The sequence below is a fragment of the Gossypium hirsutum genome, chromosome D11 (assembly GCF_007990345.1).
Source record: "Gossypium hirsutum isolate 1008001.06 chromosome D11, Gossypium_hirsutum_v2.1, whole genome shotgun sequence".
NCBI lineage: Eukaryota > Viridiplantae > Streptophyta > Magnoliopsida > Malvales > Malvaceae > Gossypium > Gossypium hirsutum.
Genome location: NC_053447.1, coordinates 20,854,724 through 20,874,936, shown reverse-complemented (window position 1 = coordinate 20,874,936; position 20,213 = coordinate 20,854,724). Strand labels below are relative to the sequence as shown.

The window sequence follows — 20,213 nt, the reverse complement described above, 5'->3', positions numbered from 1 at the left end:
CTATATTTGTTGGCTGCCATGGTTAACACCAGGATACATAGATATAGTAATTTAAACACCAGATGTCTATATCAAACAATCTGCCCTATATAAAAAAAATGTTTTTATTTCTCTTATTGTATGATAAACAAATGAGAAGTTGACATTAAATCAACTAGAGTTTCATATTAATTTATTTGATTTTGGGTTCACTAGAAGGAATTAGGATAAACATTGGGATGGCCAGGGGGAGATTAAGCTTTTGTTAAATAATATAGCAATAATAGAGCAATAATATCAATTGCACCACTGGTGAAATGGAAAAGGATTTACATTCAAATCTTCGAACACCAACTATTCGACAATCCCCTCTTACTCTTATCAAGAAAAATGATGGAGCAATAATGTATTTCGTGCTCTGCGACAGCTCTAATCTCGAAAGACGAATGATTGAGTACTAAAATGAGCTAAGGTCAATGATAATATCTAGCATTATCTGTTTCAGCTTAGCTTCTTATTGGTCAAGCTATCCAAATTTCAAAGACCTTTCAAATCCCTTTTTTTTTTTTTCTTTTTCCATCCAAGTCATCTATCTTAAGAAACATATAAAACACAATTTGTCATCCGGTTCCACCCTAAGAACATACATTCATTGTGTTTCTGTATCAGAACAGAGCACTATAATTTTAAGTTCAGATGAAAAGAGACAGCGAGAAAGGTGGGATATTCGACAAACACAGAGATTTCTAGCCTTTACAGAAAAGATGAAAATTGTGTTCCGAAAGCACAATAATATGCATCCATGCATACTGGCTCAATTTTCGAAAGCACAACAATGGCAATAATTCAAGTTCCATGTTAAACTTTCAAGAGTATCTGTTGCAAACACGCCTATGCAGCATTAGTTGTCCCACCTAATATTTATCTGGCTGGTGATCTAGTCTGTTGTAACTAAGCAACCAGGCAGCGCAGTCCAACAGGCAGTAGAACGAGATAGACAATGAGATCAGATTTCATATGTTTGAAGAACTTAGTGCCATTACTTTGCATTGTTCATTCATGGCCAAAAGCTGCGCTTCTTTCTTGTCAAGAAGTGCTGTCAACCTTACATTCTCTTCCATAAGCTTTTGAACTTCATCCTCTTTCTGCTTTTTCTCACCCTCTAGCTGTGTTGTCTTAGCAACTAGCCTGATACACAATAAAGGGTCTCATGAGCAAGACTACCGACTTAAAGAAGATTGTGCACAGGAAGATAGAGTCATGAGCAAGACTCCCCAGCACATTGACCCTCACATTGAGATACAAAATTCAGTTATGCATGTAGGAAAATAGCGGTTGCTGTCATGCACTTACAATTAAGTTCATGCCTATACTGACATAAGCCCTAAAATTGCACATTATCCAAAACAAAATGGGACACCTCAAATTGGGTTCTTTGGTAAAACAAAGCAGTCAGAATAGGAACCCACCTTTAGAAACACATTATTGATGGTTGAAAAGCAATGAGTACAATAAGAGATCCATGTCATACGTTACCAACAAGGATATGATATGTAAGTCACCAACAAGAGCATTGATGATACATTTTGTATGGTCTGATATGACATATCAAAAGGAACAAAGTTCACATTATTTGCTGGCATGCTGAGAATGGAACAAAAATTTAAGATTCAAGAACAAGCATAATCAAGGGAATCAAAGAACTCAAAGATTATACTGACCTTTCAAAGAGCCTCTCAATAGTTTGAAATTGCTTCTCCGATGAAAGAAGAGTTTCTCTTACACTAATGAGACTGCTAACATAAGATTTCAGAGACTCAAAATCCTGCTTCACACGAGAAAGCTCCTGTTCATTTTCAGCAGCTCGTTGCCGCTGTCTAGAAGTTTCTTCAACCAAGTCCTCAACCCTCTGCCTCATTTCATTAAGAATGTTATTTGTTCCCAGAGCAAAACTTTCCATCTCTTCTAACTTCATAGACATATTCTCAATTTGGAATGCTTTTCTTTTGATTTCTTCCTGGCCCAAAGTTACCTTTTCTTTCTCCATAGCAGTTTCAGATTCAGCCATGATGACCCTCTTAACTAGAACTTCCATAACATCAGTGACCATTTGCACAGACTTAATTAACTCACCAATATAGGCTCCATCTTGTTCATCCAGAGAATCTTGTTGTCTACTAATTCCAGTCCAAGTTTCTTCATCTACACAGTCAAATGAAGCGAGATCAGCACTCCTTGACCATCCAGACAACGGTGTACCTTCCTTATCCACGAGCCCTACCCCTTCTAATATTTTGATGCCGCATGACTTATGGGCTAAATCAGGAACAGCCATCACTCTTGCTTTTGATTTCAAGTTAGCCAACAAAGTTGCAGTAGTTTTTACCCTACGCCAAAGAACATCTACCTCCTTTGATTCCTCCTCCGGACCCTGTAAGCAAGCCTTTACCTCCATAATTTTGTCTTGTAAAAAATCTACCTGGCATTGGTGTTTTTCCATCTCCTGGTTCCACATTTCATGAGTTTCACTTAGCTGAGACTGCAAAGTTGACAAGTCAAGAGCCTCCTCGGCTGCCATGTCCTTCCCTAAGTTATGATAAAATAGGCATGAGGACATGAATTTTAATAGCATAACAACGCAAGCACAATACAAACAACAAAGATGCAAATAGAACACATAATTGCTGCAAATGTTCTCTCCAATTGGAACCATTTCATTCATATTATGCCAGATAAAGCTACTATGAGAACTTCTTATATCCATCATGATAATATGCTCAGACAACATAATGTATTCCGAACCCGGCATGAAAAAAAAAACAGGTGATCAGATTCAAGCTAGCATCACTGTCTTGTACCATCAAAAACATTTCCTAATTCCTACCAATATTCTTCAATAGTTAAAATAATACCACACACTACACTTAATTTCACAGAATTCTTCAATATTCTTTAAAAAAAATTTCTAAACCTTTTTCCCTTGAAAGGTAACAAATTTGCCAACACCATTTCCATGATCAAAGCAGAAAAGAAAAAGACCAAAAATAATTTCCAAGATCTGAACCAACAAAGCCCTAGCAAACCATAGTGACATGAAAATAAACCAGAAAACTAACAAATATAACTCTATTCCAATTACCCATTTGCAGATCGAACATACCAAAAAGAAAGATGAAGACAAAAACCAATTTTAACCCATTGACGGAAACGATAAAAAATAAGATTTGCAACCAGAAATATAACCCAAAAAATTCAAAATTGGAAGGGAAAATTTATTACATTTTCTTCTGAAAATAAAAGAAAAATGGAAGGCAATAAAAGACAAACCCAAGAAGATTTTTATTTCTCCTTTTGGGATTGCAAAGAGCTTGAGAGAGAAACTTAGGAATATGGTGGAGTTGACTGCAGAAGATAATTCCAGGAGACTGGGGAAGTGCTTTTGATATCGCTGATCGTCTTCGTTCTAGAAGAACAGTTTTGTTTTTCTTTTCTTTTTTTATTTTTTTTTTTCTCTTTTATGATGGGTTACGACTAAATTACCAAAAAAAATTGGGTTACGACTAAATTACCAAAAAAAATTGCTTGCTTTTTTGAAAACGTTTCCACATAAACGTGTTTTTAGGTGTAAATCAAAAAAGTGATCTTAGGTGGACGCGTTTTCTGTATACAGCCAGTAAAGCACTTCCAACGAGACGCATGTTCGCCTAGTCACCTAAAAACGCTTCCAATTAAAAGTGTTTCCCCCTCCAACAGCTAATTAAATAGCTGTTCCTCTAATCCGTTTTGATGGCAACCACATTTCCATCAACCAATTGCAAATGGTAAGAATATTTTTTAATATATTTCAATGTTTAATTATTTTATTTCATTGTTATATTTGAAATTAATATCTTGTATTTTTTATATAAATGGGAGGAAGATCAAATTTTGGAGTGTTATATTCGTAATCTACCCGCTCCTCTATCACCCTTAATCAAATCATACTTGAGGGAAATCAGTTTTTCGCATGTGGCCCTTGTAGGTCAGAGGTGTAAGTTTGACCCGACACTCGTAAGTGCGTTGGTCGAAAGGTGGATACCCGAGACGCATACATTCCATCTTCCATACGGCGAGTGTACTATCACTCTGGAGGACGTGCAGTTACAATTGGGGATACCGGTGGATAGGCTGGTAGTCACTGGGGCAGTTCACACGGTCGATTGGAGAGTCGCATGCCGTAAACTTTTGGGTTTGGTTACGAACACGATTTATGGAGGTCGTATCAAAATGAGTTGGTTAATAAGAAACTTGGGGGGCATGATGAGGATTCAACTGAATTTGAAAGAGAACGACACACTCAGGCGTACATCTTTCAGATCATAGAGGGTATCCTGATGCCAAATAAGTCACGGAATCTCGTCCATCTAAAGTGGTTCCTTAAACTCGTCAACTTTAGAGAAGCAGACGAACTTAGTTGGGAGTCTACCTTGTTGGCGACTTTGTATCGGGAGATGTGTCAAGCGACACAACCACGAAAATTAAAATTGGTGGTTGCATTCTACTACTATAGTCATGGGCACGATATCGTCTGTCATTTTTACATCCTCGAGCGAACTACCCGTATACATTCTCACTCGTAACAAGGTAAAATTCATTAAATGATATATTTACCATAATGAAAGTAACTAAAATTTTAATTATTACACTAACAAGTTATTTCAATAGATGGAATTATGATCTGAGTTACGCAGGATTACCAAATGAGCTTTGAGATATATGGCTTCTGTTGAACCAATAATCAGAAACAGATGTATGTATTTATTTAAATTTGAATATGATAATATTAATGTAGTCGATTTGAGATTTAGTAGTATGCAAATATCACTAAAGTTTTTATTATTTTAATATAGTTTGAATGGACACTATACGAGGATCTGGCAGTTAAAGAATGCATCCCCGAAGAATTCTTGTGAATCCGAACATCTGGCACATGAAGGTGCCATCGGTAGTGTACTCTACCGTCGAGATACACCAGTCAAATAGAGTGTTGCGACAATTCAAGTTTCGACAATCAATTCCCGTGGCACTTGAAGGCCTCGATGATGTGCATACTACAGACTTGTGGGGTTGGACAGATGAGAATTGGTCTATATTCCACATGCAATACATCAACATGTGGGATAATATGTACGAATTCTTAACTACTCGCGAGGCCATTATCGCTCCAAAATTAGCCTGCAATCCAGATTACATGTCATGGTTTAGGATCTATAGCAAGCCATACTTGTACGGGGAAGAGGCCACGACGGGCCCCTATACATCTAAGGATTGGTGGGGCGGGTCCATCATCAACACCTATGCAAGAAACAGCACCGATCGTAGCACCATCAATGGTCGCACCACCCACTGGTCAGTATGTACCATCTTATTCTGATGCGTATACTAACCCTTTCATCTTCACACAAGCACCATATATTCAACCACATTTTCTTGCTTCTACTTCTATGTCAAGTTTTGTTTTCGAACCTCCTTCCCCGATGTATTACACGCCCATGCCATCTACATTTCCAACAATGATGATGCCGACGACGAGTATAGGCCGTCTATGTATCAGGCACCGACCAAAAGTCTAGTCGCTATGCTATCAGTGTATGGGACACAACATAGTTGTACTCATATGTCGTTTATGTTGCAAACACCTCCGAGATCATTATTCTACCAATGTGGTTCATCTTCCCAACCACCTATTCTTAGACCAGAGGATACATAATGGCAACCAAGGAGCAACCCATCATAATTTAAGGCAAAAAAATAAAAGGTCAAGGTCAGTACCCCAACAGGAGGTTGAACCAAGAAGGAATTTCGGTGCGCAACCTTCAACCACCCCTGTGGCACAGATTTTGGTTGGCATTCGCACTGATTTAATTTATCATTGTACTCGTCATGTTAACATTTAAATAAATATAAAACATTTATATTGTATCAATGATGTATATTATTGTGTTTTTAAATGAATATCATTTTTTCATTTTAGTTAGTATTTGTTATCATTTCACAAATTTAAATCAAGACTATACGAAGATACTGGGTTACAATAAAATTGATGTTAACGATGTGTTGTACTTGTATTGTCCCTTCGATATGGATATGACGGTATTGAATGTCCTAGGTCCCTACACCACCCGCATAACCTTGGTTGGTTGGATATCTCCCGAATATCCATTTTTCCACGTATTCGAGTTAACTTCAATCAATCTTGTGGTTTGCGATGCAATGATCTATCGGGTAACAACTTAAATGGAGCGCTTGATATAAATGGTCACTTAAGTTCATCCGAGATTGGTGGCAATACGTGTCTCTAAATGTTGTACATATTTTCTAATTTATACACTTCGTCCACAAAGCTAATGGGATCCAAACGCTGATTGCTACATGTTGTAATTATATGAGCGTATGAGAAATGAAGTATGTCAAATCTCTCACAGTCGTAATTCTTCAGTCTCGGGTGTACACGATATGCTTCCCCGATAATACCTTGGTTTGGCCTGTTGAATTTTGTTAGTCGAAACCATAGTTATTTGCATGAATGTCACACTGGATGCAAACAGTTTGCTTGTGTTATGGTCTTTCTAATTTCTTTCAGTACATCTTGACTCCATACGTGGCTTTCCTGGATCTGCCCAACATAAATCGCCACTCGCTTCAGAAAAAGTTCAGTCAAATGGAAGTATGTCTCTTTTACAACTGAGGTAATCGACAAATGACGTGTTCCCTTCAAAATAAAATTGATGCATTCTGCCAGGTTTGTCATCATATAGCCATATTGTAGACCCCCGTCATAGGATTTGTCCATTGGTCGAAGGGTATGTTAGAGAGATAGCTAGCACTCGTACCATTAATTGTCTATAAGTTTTCTAATATTTCATGGAAACGGTCTTTCACAAGCTCGTACCATGTCTAAAGAAGTGAATAGTGGTGATTACATAGTACAGAATTTCAAAGAATCTTTAATAGTGGCAATTACATACCCATGTTGGTCACTTGTGCTCGCTCAGCAGTAGAGGAATAGTATTCGTGGTAGTTTGATGCAATATGCTTTAGACAATACCTATGGTGTGTGCAGTCCCAGAGGCTTCCTGTCGTTCAATTGCAGTCAATATTCAAGGTCTCAGACTGAGATGACGTAAATATCAAGTTAGGGGCAAACATGCCTCTTTTACCGAGATAGGAAGAAATTTTAATCGTCTACTGACTCTCCAAGCGTGATTGCAAAGGCAATAGGCAAGATTTTTCGATTGTCATCCTATGTGACAACCAACAACAATCGATGAGTATATCTCCCGTACATAAAAGTACCATCGATCTGTACTAATGGCTTGCAGTACTAGAATGCCTCTAGACATTTCTTGAAAGTCCAGAACAAACGTTTGAACATCCGATATCTATGGAGCAATCGATTGTTGTAGTATGCATACTCTGTTTCCAAATCAGTTACGCAACCTGGGACGTACGTCTCTAAGACCCAACACTACTGCCATACCTCATTATATGACGCGTCTCGCACACTGTGCATCTTCTCCAATCCCTTTTACTTTGCAATCCATGCCTTGCAGTACGAAAGTGTGTAATCGAACTGGGTACGAACATTTGCAATTAGAATTGGTACAGCGATCCTAGGACTCACTTTCACCGTAGGCAATATAATGTTTGCGATCATGTCAGAATCCAATTTTGGATGATTCCACGAAATACTTACAACCACATGAATACATTAAACTAAGCAATTAAAAAATGATGTAATATATATCGGTATTGATACAATACCCGTTGCAATACACGTATGTGGAGCGATAAAATTTTTTATCGTTTAAAACCCTGTCTTCTTCTTAACAGAAGCCATGATTTTCCATACACATCCACGGTCTCATATTGCACAATTTACCTTGAACTTTTCTAGTCAAAATTTAGCCATATAGAATTTTACCCCGTTCTTGATGTTGTATCCTTCACTATAGCGATAAAATCATCTTTAGTGGAAAACTCCTTCCCCGCTTCTAAATCTGCTGAATCCAACGAGGAACTCGCGTGGCCCAACCTCCTATGTGGTAGTTCTACAAACTCTAACCCATTCTCTACCGATAGGTTCACATTATATATGTAGGCTGGTGGTGAGTACGCCCTGAACTGTGGATCTTCTTCAGTATCTTCGTCGTGATCTTCACATCCTTCACCATCTTCTGGTTCAATTGGAACAGGCGATGATTTAGAAAATAATACAATTTCTAAACCACCGGTACTGGGCTCCCAAATTGGATCGGCATCGAATTCACTGTTATATTTATTCTCAGACCTACTCACATGTGTCGGGTTAGATGCCCCGTCGCCAGTGAACGTCGTAGGGAGTACATCATCTCTGTAGTTGTCAAAACGTCCAAAATCATTTGTCCATAGCCAACCACCAAAAGTTTATGCCATTCCCGTGTAAGAGTTCCTAGTATTAAACATCGACTAATCGAAGTTCAAATCAATACCACTAATTGAGTGTCGTACATGGGTCGTGTATTCTGCCCTACCACCCCAACCTGACTATTCGATGTTCTGCCTGTCGCGATTGAAACCGAGGGTGAAAATAGATGGGTGTCTTCCCATGGATGATTTTAGGATATCATAATGGGAAGTTCCTAACAAAGTGGTGAACCCATCACACAACTATGTCGTTGGACTATCGACATGTTCTTTCATTTTGGCATCTCGAACATAAACAGATGTCGAAGCCTAAGTGCCTTGGTCTGGCTTCGAAAACTCGGCATATAACTCAAGAAATGGTGATCCACTGTCCAGATGCACCTGCACCATTGCTTCTAATCCCCTCGCACCTCTGATATCGAAAATGTCATATCTAACGAGGTCGTTCGAAGCACAAAATTGGTATTTAAGGAATGATACTCTCAGCTGGTTGGAACCGACGATTTTCTGCCTAATTCTTGTTCGTAGTTCTTACAATTGTATGTTATGGTTAAAAGTTAGTCCCATTGTGTTCTCTGATAAGAAAACGACCCTATTCTCGATGTCACACATTTTATCGTCGTGATAAATAATACCATTAATCCGTCCACTCATTTTCAACCAAATAATCTGTCGGGAGACATCCGAAACAAAAACATCATGCAAAAAGTGAATGCTGCAACTAAAAATGAACAACAAAAATTAATGCATATTTTTACCCAAATTACGTCATTGCTCCAACTTATAAGCACTCCACAAACTTCTATTCATCTTATCTCCTTAACAACTTTTTATTGGCTCGTAAATGGCTTATGCCATTTGAGCTTGAAACATGTTTTATTTATAATCAGGGACGAACTAAAAGTTCATTCTGAAAATTTTCTCCCCTTGTGGGGGTTGAAATTTGCATAGGGAAAACACTCCAAGTAGGATACATTATCAGCAAAAGTACTAAAAGCATGTCCAGCTGGAAGCGGTTTCAGCTGACATGGTAATTAAAAAGCTTCCAGTTGGACTCACTTCTAGTACTTTTACTGACAGTGCATCCTGCTTGTAGCGTTTTCCGTCTACAAATTTCAACCCCTACTTGGGATAGAAAACCCATCATATATCCCGAGATATATTTTCAGAACCCATCCCGTCAACATTAATGCACTGTCGTAAATAATTTACTAAAATATCAAATCAAACTAGTATTAAAAATGTGCAAAAATTTTAAAACTAATATTTCATTCCAAACAAGTACTCCGAGTTTCGATGAAAATATGATGTTTTTAATTTTCGAATGTAATTATTTAAAACCCTAAACAACCTTATCTTAAAAACTTTAAACCTTAAAATAGAAAACCCTAACCCTAATAAAAAAACCTAATGCTAGAAGACGCACCTAGAAAACGCTTCCAACTGGAAGCTTTTTCGGATCACCTGTCAGAAAATGCGTCCACCTAGGAGCGTTTTCCTAACAACATACTGAAAACGCGTCTACGTGGAAGCGCTTTCAGTTAAAAACACTACCTAGAAGCATTTTTCTAATTTACACCTGAAAGCACGTCTACGTGGAAGTGTTTTCAAAAAAAACGGCCTATTCCTATAATTATTCCAAAACACAGCCTAATCAGGTAAATTAAAAAAAAACATCATTTTTTGGTAATTTAGTCATGGGTTACTTTGTCCTCTTTACGATAGTAGTTTTTTAGCCGGTAAATATAATAGCGATGCTCAGAAATATTTTACCATTTTACTATTCTTTCACAAAATACAACGGATATTAGATTAGAATTAAATTGATAAAATAATTAAATATTGTGGGTTAAATTTATTAAATTAATATTAAATTGATATAATGCTTAAATTTTAAGAATTAAATTTATTATTATACTAATAAAATATGCATAGACAAAAAAATATTTATTCTTTTTGACACAATACTTAAAAAGTTTCAGCACATTTGAATTCAGGTCCTCCTATATCGACAACAATGTTTATTCCAATCAAACAATATTTAACTATTGTAATATATATATATATAATAAATAGACTTTTTTCTTATGTTATTACATTAATAACCAAACAAGTCATACAGAAATTAATTTTGTGAATAAAGTACCGAAGCTCTACTTAGTTTTCTCTCATGTGTCTATGTATATATTTACAAGCTCAAAATTATTCACAGGTGTTGAAAACTTTATAGTTGTTTTCTATGTATAAGATTTAACCACAGACGAAGTTGAGATGAGGCCAGAAAGCAGGCCAACCAGGAGGGCACTGTTATATGTGCTTGGTTCACTCTGTTTCACATTGTCTCGAGTATCAGAATAGGAATCATTCAAAGAAGGGCCGCCAACAAGTGCTCCAACAGCTATATTTGGATTCGGGTCATCTGAATAAAGCCATTTGAACCCGTCTTGGCAGCTGGTGTCGGCATTCACCGGAATTGAAGATCCCCTATGGTGTACATACAAGGGGTACCTACTGCCATAACCAACAAGATAGCTCATCTTCATGGCATTTTCTCCCAGCACATAATCTGCCTGGAAAATGCACATACATACACACATTATTTAAATCTAAAGTTGCATCCGTTCGTGAACCGTTCATATAAAGTTCGTTTATGTTCGTTTATTAAGCTAATAAACGAGTATTAATAAAAATTTTATGTTCGTTTAATAAACGAACGAACACGAACAGAGGTGTGATCTGTTGGTTTATATTCACAAACAAGCTCGTTTATTGACTTGTTTATTAGCTCGTTTATGACTCGTTTATTTATTAATAATATTTTATTATAAAAATTCCATTAATATATATTAATAAAATTATCTTGGTTTGTATTTTTTTTTCATTTATAATATAATTATTAATATTTATATTTGACTATTTTATATCTAAACAATATATGTGTTTGTATGTATGTATGTATGTATTTATTGCTTGTTTGTTTGTTTATTGTTTATTAACATTATTCATGAACATGTTCAATTAAATGTTCATGAACATGTTCGTTTAATGTTCGTGAACATGTTCGATTAAATTAAATGAATATGTTCGTGAATATTAAACAAACAAACATGAACACACATAATTTTAAATAAATGAACATGAATAAAAATTTGAAATTCTTAACAAACATAAACTGAACACGAACAAGCTTAAAAATAAACAAACAAACATAAACAGAGTCTTGTTCGTTCAAGCTCAGTTCATTTAGAGCACTACACATATCAATCATCCGGCACAATGTTTCCTTTGCCACCAAGTTTCGGTTTACCTGGGAAATAGCGAAGTTGCGAAGATCATCTGGCTTGTATGAATTCCCACTGCAATATAGTGTTTCGGTTTGCGAAGTGAGCATGTAATCGCTGTAAAGTACGGCTAGGAATGCAGAAGCCACTGCATGCTGCAATGGGTTCCATTCTGTGATCCATATCAAGCCACCTGCAATGAAGGAATACTATAAAGATAGGCTGCTGTAAACATACTACCAGAGTTTAAACATGTACACATTAGTGATAGCTATGGAAGGAGACCTAAAAGCTTATGATGAAGAGAATTGGTTGCAAGCATGGAACCTTTGCCTTGATGGGTTTTAAATGATTATCAAAATTATATAGGAAAGTTACCATCAGTTCTTCTTGATGTGGCAGTTGGTGAATCTGGTAGAAGACCACACATGACTAGCTCAGCTGTTTTCCTATACATTTGGAGATCTAAGTTCTCGACGGTCGGCATGTCTTTGGCACCGAAGAAGATTATCCTGGAGAGTAGGACCTGTAACAAACATTGACAAATAAGATGATATCCCATAACCAATTTTTGCATCATGATTTATACCTGAGTTCCAGCAAGCTTGTCATCCCAGCTGAACCAAGTTGTAATCTCCATATTGGCAAAACGTTGCCCGTTTAGCTCGGTTACGTATCTCAAGTACGAATCGTCTCGTGTAGCATGATAAAGCCATGAAGCAGCCCACAGCAGTTCATCTCCATATCCTGTGGAATTGTAGAATCCCTGCACTTGAGGAATACTGATGCTGTAAGAAGCTCTATAAGTATCAGCAAAAGTGAAGAGTTGCCTAGCATGCGTAAGGAGCGAACTCGAATAATCAGGGTCGTTTTCCTTGAAAACCAAAGAAGCCGATGCCAGAGCAGCAGCTGTTTCTGCCGCCACTTCAGTTCCGGGGAAAGATGTATTAACTTGTGTTACAGGCCTTCTTTCTGTCATGGTTTCAGGTCTTTCCCAACATTTGTGGTCCAATCCCGGATCTCCCACCTTTAACCGCACAAAAATACATATTATGTATCAGTTGGATGCCAAATTGCGTATGAGAAATAAATTACCTGGAAATAAAGCACGTTCTCAGAAGGATGTGAATTGATAAGGTAATCTGTGATCCACCTAAGAGAATTATATGCATATCCCAGTTGCTTCACAGCATTCATTTGATCACCATACTCAAGAATCGACCATGAAAGCACTGTGGCAGTGAATGCCATTGGGAACCCAAATTTTATTGCATCCCCAGCATCATACATTCCTTTTGATAAATCCAAATTCTCTTCACTCCCATCTTGCAGCCCCGAGTCTCCTCTCCAAGGAATCCTATTATCCACTAACTTGCCAGCTGCAAAAAGGCAAAAACAAAAATACACTTAAGTGCCAAGAAGGTGAAAAAGAGAACAAGTTGATCAAATGAGGATACATTTTTGTACGTCAAAGAATTGAAGAGCTAGTTCAAGAGCATCGGCATATTTCTTGTTGATGGGGTGAGCTTCATTGTTCTTGGAAAAATGCAAGTACTTTAAAATCGTAAGTGCAGCTGCTGTTACTACAAGAGCTCCGATTACTAAAACCAGCAAACACCAGATAGAGGAGCCCCAGTCCCTGGGGTTCGAAGTTTCGGCCTGCTTCCCTCCCATTTCAGCCTCTGAAATCCGCTTCATCTGCTTAGGCAAAGCTTTATTATTTCACCCAACAAAAAAGACATGGAAACGAATATTCGGCACAGAGAAAGTAATCCAAGTCGGTCCAGATCTCTAAAAAGGAAACAAAAGGGAGCTTTGAGGGGTGATGACACGACTGAATGAAGACAAAGTTGGAGTACGTTGATTCTTGTTCTACTACTTATACTAGGTAGAGAAATGCTTGATAAATTGGATACATGAAAAGCGGCTTAGTGAGATACGCCATCGGATGGGTGAGGTTAGAGTAAATGGAGCATCAGGATGTAGCCGAAAGGATGATACGGTTTTAGAGAAACGGACAACGTGGCAGGTGGGGAAGCAGGAGGACAAGGGCGGACCGTCGACTTGTCGTTTGCTTCAAAAGAAGATAGGGGAGAAGACGATCTTCTGTGCAACAAAAATTCCATCTCACGACGTCGTCAGCTTGGATAAAATAGAAAACGGAATCATTGGTGGAATTGTTCCATGAGGATACAAACATTGTGAAATTGGATATGGTAATAACGGGATTTTAATATCAATTGTCAGATTTTGATATGAATTGTGAAATGTGTATTTAAATTCAAAATGTAATTCCAGCAATGAGGTAACAATAAAAATAAGATTCCAATATCATATTCAAAATGAAATATGATATTCATTTTATGAGATTATTAAAAAATATGTAAAATTGTAATTTTATTTAATAAAATCAAGGATATATCTATATACCATCAATGCACTATAATTTACCACATCATTAATGAGCAAAATATTAAAAATAATTGAAGGACTTACTAATAAATACTTAAAATTGTATTTAAATGTAATTAAAATTAATTATAATTCATCATATTCATCTCTTAATAACAATACTGAAGTTTTAACATGAGGTTCTAAAAATCTTGAAAAGAAATGAAGATAGTTCTTTTTCTTGTTTTTTATTACTATTGGTGCAATTCAACTTTATTAGCAGAATAGATTTGAAGGTATGATTTTATTACTTTGTTTAAACTTAGTTTATATGATTATGAATTTTGAGAAATTTATGAATTGTTTTAAAGTTTAAACTCTTTTAATCCTTGCTTGGACAAGTAATTTTTTAAAATATAGTTCTAATTATTATTCATTTGATGGGGCAATAACTTTAAAAATAAAGTTCTAATATTCATATTATTGATAAGTTTTTTTGAAGAAAAGATATCGACTTTGAAAAAAATTGTTTAAGATACGCTTCAATTAATATATAAAATTTCATATAAATTTCAATAAAAAATTTAGGATTTTAGTTAATTATTCATTTCAATTCACTTTTAACTCCCTTAATCCTATAAATTTCAATAAATATTTTAAGATTTAATGAACCCTAGAACATTTTTCTTTTTATTTTAATATACGAGTAAGGTGAGAAAATTATGGGGGAATTATAATTATTAAATAAAATTTTAAGCATTTATTAGGAAGTCCTTCATTTTTTTAATATTTTGTTCATTAATGATCTGATAAATTGTAATGTATTAACTGTACATATCATATTTTTTTATAAATACTTTAGTTAATTGTTTTTATAATTGTTTTAAATTATTTATTATATTATATTATTTTTATTTTTAATTACTTTTTATAATTAATTATTTTTGTTATATCATTGTCAATTATTATTTTCATAAATAATAATATCATACTTGGATAATTTAGTCTTTTTTTTGTTATTTGTGATTATAAAGGTATGATTATATTTGTGAAAGCAATAGTCTCTTTTTTTTTCTTCTTTTGAAAAGTAATGCAATAATCTCCCTGGTTCTCTGTATCTCCATTGGAGCCAAAGCATTGTAGCTTCAGTGCGTTTTGGCCTCTTTCACTGCATTGGATTACTGCAGTGAGAGTGAGGAAAAAATTTGGCCTCAACGTGCTTCGGGGAGGAAAACATTGACTTTGATTTAGAAGTATTCATAGGCCGAATCGGGTTGGGTTCGGATCAGACCTAAACATGATATTAACATATTTTATGATTATTCAAGTCCGGCTCGGTTTAAAATATGGACTTAAAATTTTATATAAACTCGTCCATATTTACAAAACACTAGCACAAACTCATTTTAGGCCCACTCATATTATTTTTTATTTTTTTAAATATTTATATTATATTATTTTAACATTTAATAATTTAATAATTTTTTATTTATTGAAAATTTTTATATAGTTATCTTAACATTATTTTAATATTTACATTAGAATAGTATTATATATTTAGTATAGGTTTATTTTTAATGTATTCTAAATTACATAATATATAAAAATATCATAATGTAAACTATTATAAACTTAAAAACAGGTTGAGTTTGAGTTTTGAATTTTTAAGCCTAAGTTCGAACCATATATTAAACAGGCCTAAATTTTTTGGCCAAGTCTATTTTTCAAATTTTAACATTTTTATCTAAACTCTTTCGAATTTCGAGTGAACATAAATGGATCATCTCAACCATAAACAGTTTTAGGCTCACTAAATTCAAGTTTAATTTGAAGCTTTTTTCATAGACGAAATTTTATATTTGAGGTTAAGATTAAAGGTAGTAAATTGTTATTGTAAATATTATAAACTTATTATAAATAAATAAAAAAAGTTGGTAGGTTGGTGAGTTACTAGAATTGCAAAGTGAACTCTTGTACGAAGAGGTCTTGGGTTCAGCCCGTTCAGCTCAAAGAAAACAATATCAATCTTGTGCTCACGATGCTCACCCGACGCAGCCTGGTCCAGTTGAGTGGTGATAGTTCGTAACAGTTGGGGGGTCAAAGACAAAGTAGCCCATCCACCAAAGACCTCTCATAGAAACAACTCAATCTTGCCTCATTGCTAGAGATGGATTCCGAAATAGTTCCGATCACAGCCTCCATTTCCTGGATTCGGAGGGTTTTCTTTTCCTTTTCTAGTGTTTCCATGCGGCAACTTCCAAGCTCTTTCTGCATCTCCTCGATTTCTTGAACAATTTTTCTCTTGTCTTCCTCTAGGGCGGAACATTGCTTCACTAGTTGCAGTGCCTCAATAATTTGATCCAGTCTCTTACGGAGCCAACTAACTCGCAACTTCAACGATTCCAAATCTGAAACACTTGCAAGCATGGAGCGGAGCTCAGGTTCTGTTAAATCTTCCAATTTCGCTGCTTGTAGTTTCTGGATGATCCCAAAGGCGATCTCCAGGAGAGACGAACGGCACTGCGTTGAGTTCAATGAGCAGTCGGTAACAATGTCCCCGTGTTTCAACAGAACCGCTTTAAGGATTGGTGCTAGCTCCGCTTTTACTGTTTATTCTCTCACTATCATTGGATCAGGACCCACGGTGAGAATCGTAATGGCATTATGGTTTGGAGAGTCACTGTTTGTGGTATTGGAACCTTTGCTTTTACATCCTTTCTCCTGCTTTGTATTGTTACCGCCTTTTCCTTCTTCAGGTTTTGAAGTCGCCTCCGATGCCTGATGGGTTCAAATATAGAACAATTGTTACAAAGCGCAAAACCAATGAAACTACTAATCAACCACTAACTTAATGTAACTTTAGACTCGAACCCAAATATGATTATATTTTTTAAATTATACAGTCTGGTTATGCCTGTGAAATTGAAAATATATGGTATAATTGTAGTTTTAATCTTTCAAACATGTGGAAATTTGAGATCTAATATCTCTATTTTAATTTGAAAATTTTGGTCATTTACTTTTATTAGGTTGGTAGTAGATTCAAATTGATATCATTGTTAATTATTGCCCTTAAAGTGATGATGTAAATTTTCACTTAGACGGCAACAATATCAATTTGGATCTATTAATAATATTATTAGATGAGATGTCCAAATTATGTCAAACTAAAGAGATTTAATCCCAAATTTCAGTATGGTAGAAGGACTAACAACGTAATTAAACCAAATAAACATTAGTAATCAATGCAGATTAAAACATGCATAGGACAACACTAACTGCTATTATTTTGAGCTTGAATTTCCATGAAACTTCCTTATTCTAATCCCAAAAATGCCAATTTCCAATAGCCAATAGGATGCTTGAAACCTGACATTGAAAATGTCTTTTTTCCCAACGCTAAAGTCATTTTAAAATGCAGATAGGGCCGAGAAAAGGCAGACACTGCAAAATAAAATAAGGGGAGGGACCCGTTTGGGTGGTGGCAGTGAACTGGTGATGTCATTCATACATGCTGCTTTATTTGACACTAACACATGGGCTCACCTACTTTCATGTGTAAGCCCTTACATCAAACGATGATGTAATGACAACTATGATTCAATGCTTTACTTTCTTGTTTTTCCTGCATTGCCCCTACCCCTCTTTTTCTGGCAGTTTAATACATCAACATGAATTGGTTGGAGATTAAATTACCTTGCTTTCCAGGAGCTCAATAAGGCCCTCCAGACAAGTTTTGGGATCTTTGGACTTCATTAGTTCACCGGCAACTTCAGCTGGGGAAACATTGATCTCTTCTATAATCTTTTCTATACGAGAGAAGAGATTGTGGTTCGAAATGCCGAGATAGTTGGCCGCGAGTTGCTTGAAGGTAGAGGCGGTGCTGTAAGACAAGCATATGTGCTTGTCCATGCGACCGGCTCGCAACAGCGCAGGATCGATTTTATCCTTGTAGTTGGTGGTGAAAACAATGATCCTCTCGTCTCCGCAGCATGACAATAGGCCGTCGATGGCGTTCAGAAGTCCAGAAAGTGTCACCTGATGACATGACAATAACACAAGTTAACACCCTTCATATGGTCATATTCAAGATTCAAGTTGATGAATTACCTGGACATGCGGATAACTCGCGGTTGTGTCCCCTGCATCTCTGTTCTGTAATTTGACTGTACAATCAATATCTTCAATCACAAGAATGGAACGATTCGACACATGAAGCAACAAGTACTCAAGAGAGGAGTCCGAGTTGACTGCTGATAAGTTCAAGTTGTAAATATCAAAGTTGAGATGATTTGCCATGGCTGCAATCAAACTTGATTTGCCTGTTCCAGGGGGACCATATAGCAAGTAACCACGCTTCCACACTTTCCCAATTTTCTTATAGTACTCCTTGCCATTAATAAAGCTGTCAAGATCCTCCATAATAGTCTTTTTGAGGTCACCATCCAAGGCTAATGTATCAAATGTCATAGGATGGTCTAGATTGACAGCACTTGAGCTCCACCTTTCACGCCTCACAGTGTGAAACTTCACCATCCGATTCCGGTCTTTCAGTTTCTTGGCCGTGTTGATGATGTGAGGAATATACTTGCTCTTTACCATCTCAACATGATTCTTCTGAAAACTAAGCTCGTACCACCTCGATTCAGATTTTTGTTGATTATTAGTATTCGTGTTGACATCAGCGTTGTACTTCCACTTCAAGGGAACACCATGGAATATATCCACGATCTCCGAGTGCCTATCCAGGCCGAACGTGAACTTCCTTACTTTCTCGCTCTTGCCTACGGTGAGCCGCTTCGGGGAACCTTCGGCAGCTGAAGCAGACAGTACATGGCTGCCAAGGTATTCCATGGTAGCCTGGAAAATATGGTTCCTTGATCCATCATGTGATTCTTCGATAACCAAGGTGAATTCCGATGAGAAACGGCGGATGAAACTCCACAAATAGTCTCTTATTTCCTTGGGGACGAAGTCGTTGAATGTGATGCGGATAATAGTGAAAGTAGCCAAAATTGACAGTGTCGATGCCATAGCAACTTTTTAGCCTCTTGATTTCCTCTCATTGGTAGCAACTCTTTTCTTTTAATCCATTTTATAGTGAAGTAAAACCAGAAAAGGGCTCTTATTTTTAATTCAACCACTGCTTTTCTGGTTTATGACAAAGAAATTTCCTTGTCAAATTTGAACACTTAAAGTTCTAAGAAAAGGACATAATGATCGTACATTTCCCATGTATTTGAAACTCTATCCACGCAATAATACATAGGATGTAAGCCCCCATCCACACAAGAGCCACGCTTCGAGCTTGTAAACTAGTTAATCATGAGATATATGTCATCGAGGTTCATTTATTCTCATAAGAATAAAGTATATTTGGTGATCAATCATTTAATTTTTTAGACAATACCCACCACAAAATTATTGGGTGACACAGATAGCATGATTTTGGCAAAAAATAACGGAGGTAGCTGTTAAAGTCAGTGGACTGCAATGTCTTGGAAACTCATGCTTGGAAATTTAATGGACAAATAATAGACCAGCTGCCTTTTCTCTGTAATTTCTGTGTTACAGTGTCTCCATTTTCAGTTGAAAGCTCAAGTCTTGTCCTTTGGGGATGAATGAAAGGATGTTACTTAAAACTCATGGATACTCTCAGATTGTACATCAATATATAATTAATAATATCGACTTGACTCCCAGTGTAGCAATTAAACAATGAATATGAACCTGTTTGTTTTTGGAATTAAATAATATGGTTTCAAAAATAAATTAAAGGATGCCACTATCATGCCTATAAGACATGAAAAGAGGCAAACTTGTACTCAGAGCATTTAAAAAACACAAACTATCTACTTATGTATAAATTAAGGTAAACTATCTATTTATTCACTCAAATTTTAGGTCACTTTTATTTTTGTCACAAGATATGAAATCCTTGCAATTTTGTCTTTTAATTTTTAAGGCGCTTTCATTTTAGTAATCAAAACGTTAAATTCTAACTACGGTTAACTATATCCGCCGCATCATGTTTACACTTTCATTTAGTTCACCTAAAAAAATTATTTTTTAAGTTTTGATTAGAGTGAAAAATTAAAAGATTAAAGTAGAAAAAGA

At 36.1% G+C, this 20,213-nt stretch overlaps 3 protein-coding genes across 6 annotated transcripts; all 3 read right to left on the bottom strand.

Annotated features, from left to right (window-relative positions):
• Positions 1-585: 585 nt before the first annotated feature.
• LOC107912800 (uncharacterized) lies at positions 586-3,512 on the bottom strand. 4 transcript variants are annotated; one of them, XM_016841135.2, is made up of 3 exons: positions 3,140-3,512; positions 1,701-2,565; positions 586-1,167 (listed from the first exon to the last, which is right to left on the bottom strand). In XM_016841135.2, exons 2-3 carry the CDS (start codon positions 2,555-2,557, stop codon positions 993-995), a joined length of 1,032 nt encoding a protein of 343 aa, XP_016696624.1. In that variant the 5' UTR covers positions 2,558-2,565; positions 3,140-3,512; the 3' UTR covers positions 586-992. The 4 variants fall into 4 exon arrangements, with proteins under 4 accessions (XP_016696624.1, XP_016696623.1, XP_016696622.1 ...); XM_016841134.2 differs by having other exon boundaries at positions 3,259-3,512; XM_016841133.2 differs by having other exon boundaries at positions 3,307-3,512.
• Positions 3,513-10,596: 7,084 nt separating this feature from the next.
• On the bottom strand, positions 10,597-13,679 carry LOC107911316 (endoglucanase 2). Its single transcript, XM_016839177.2, has 6 exons — positions 13,163-13,679; positions 12,801-13,084; positions 12,295-12,732; positions 12,084-12,231; positions 11,732-11,898; positions 10,597-10,994 (listed from the first exon to the last, which is right to left on the bottom strand). Exons 1-6 carry the CDS (start codon positions 13,401-13,403, stop codon positions 10,662-10,664), a joined length of 1,611 nt encoding a protein of 536 aa, XP_016694666.1. The 5' UTR covers positions 13,404-13,679; the 3' UTR covers positions 10,597-10,661.
• A 2,238-nt stretch (positions 13,680-15,917) lies between these two features.
• On the bottom strand, positions 15,918-19,209 carry LOC107912801 (AAA-ATPase At3g50940). The gene is made up of 3 exons (XM_016841137.2): positions 18,207-19,209; positions 17,793-18,134; positions 15,918-16,874 (listed from the first exon to the last, which is right to left on the bottom strand). Exons 1-3 carry the CDS (start codon positions 19,128-19,130, stop codon positions 16,707-16,709), a joined length of 1,434 nt encoding a protein of 477 aa, XP_016696626.1. The 5' UTR covers positions 19,131-19,209; the 3' UTR covers positions 15,918-16,706.
• Positions 19,210-20,213: the final 1,004 nt, after the last annotated feature.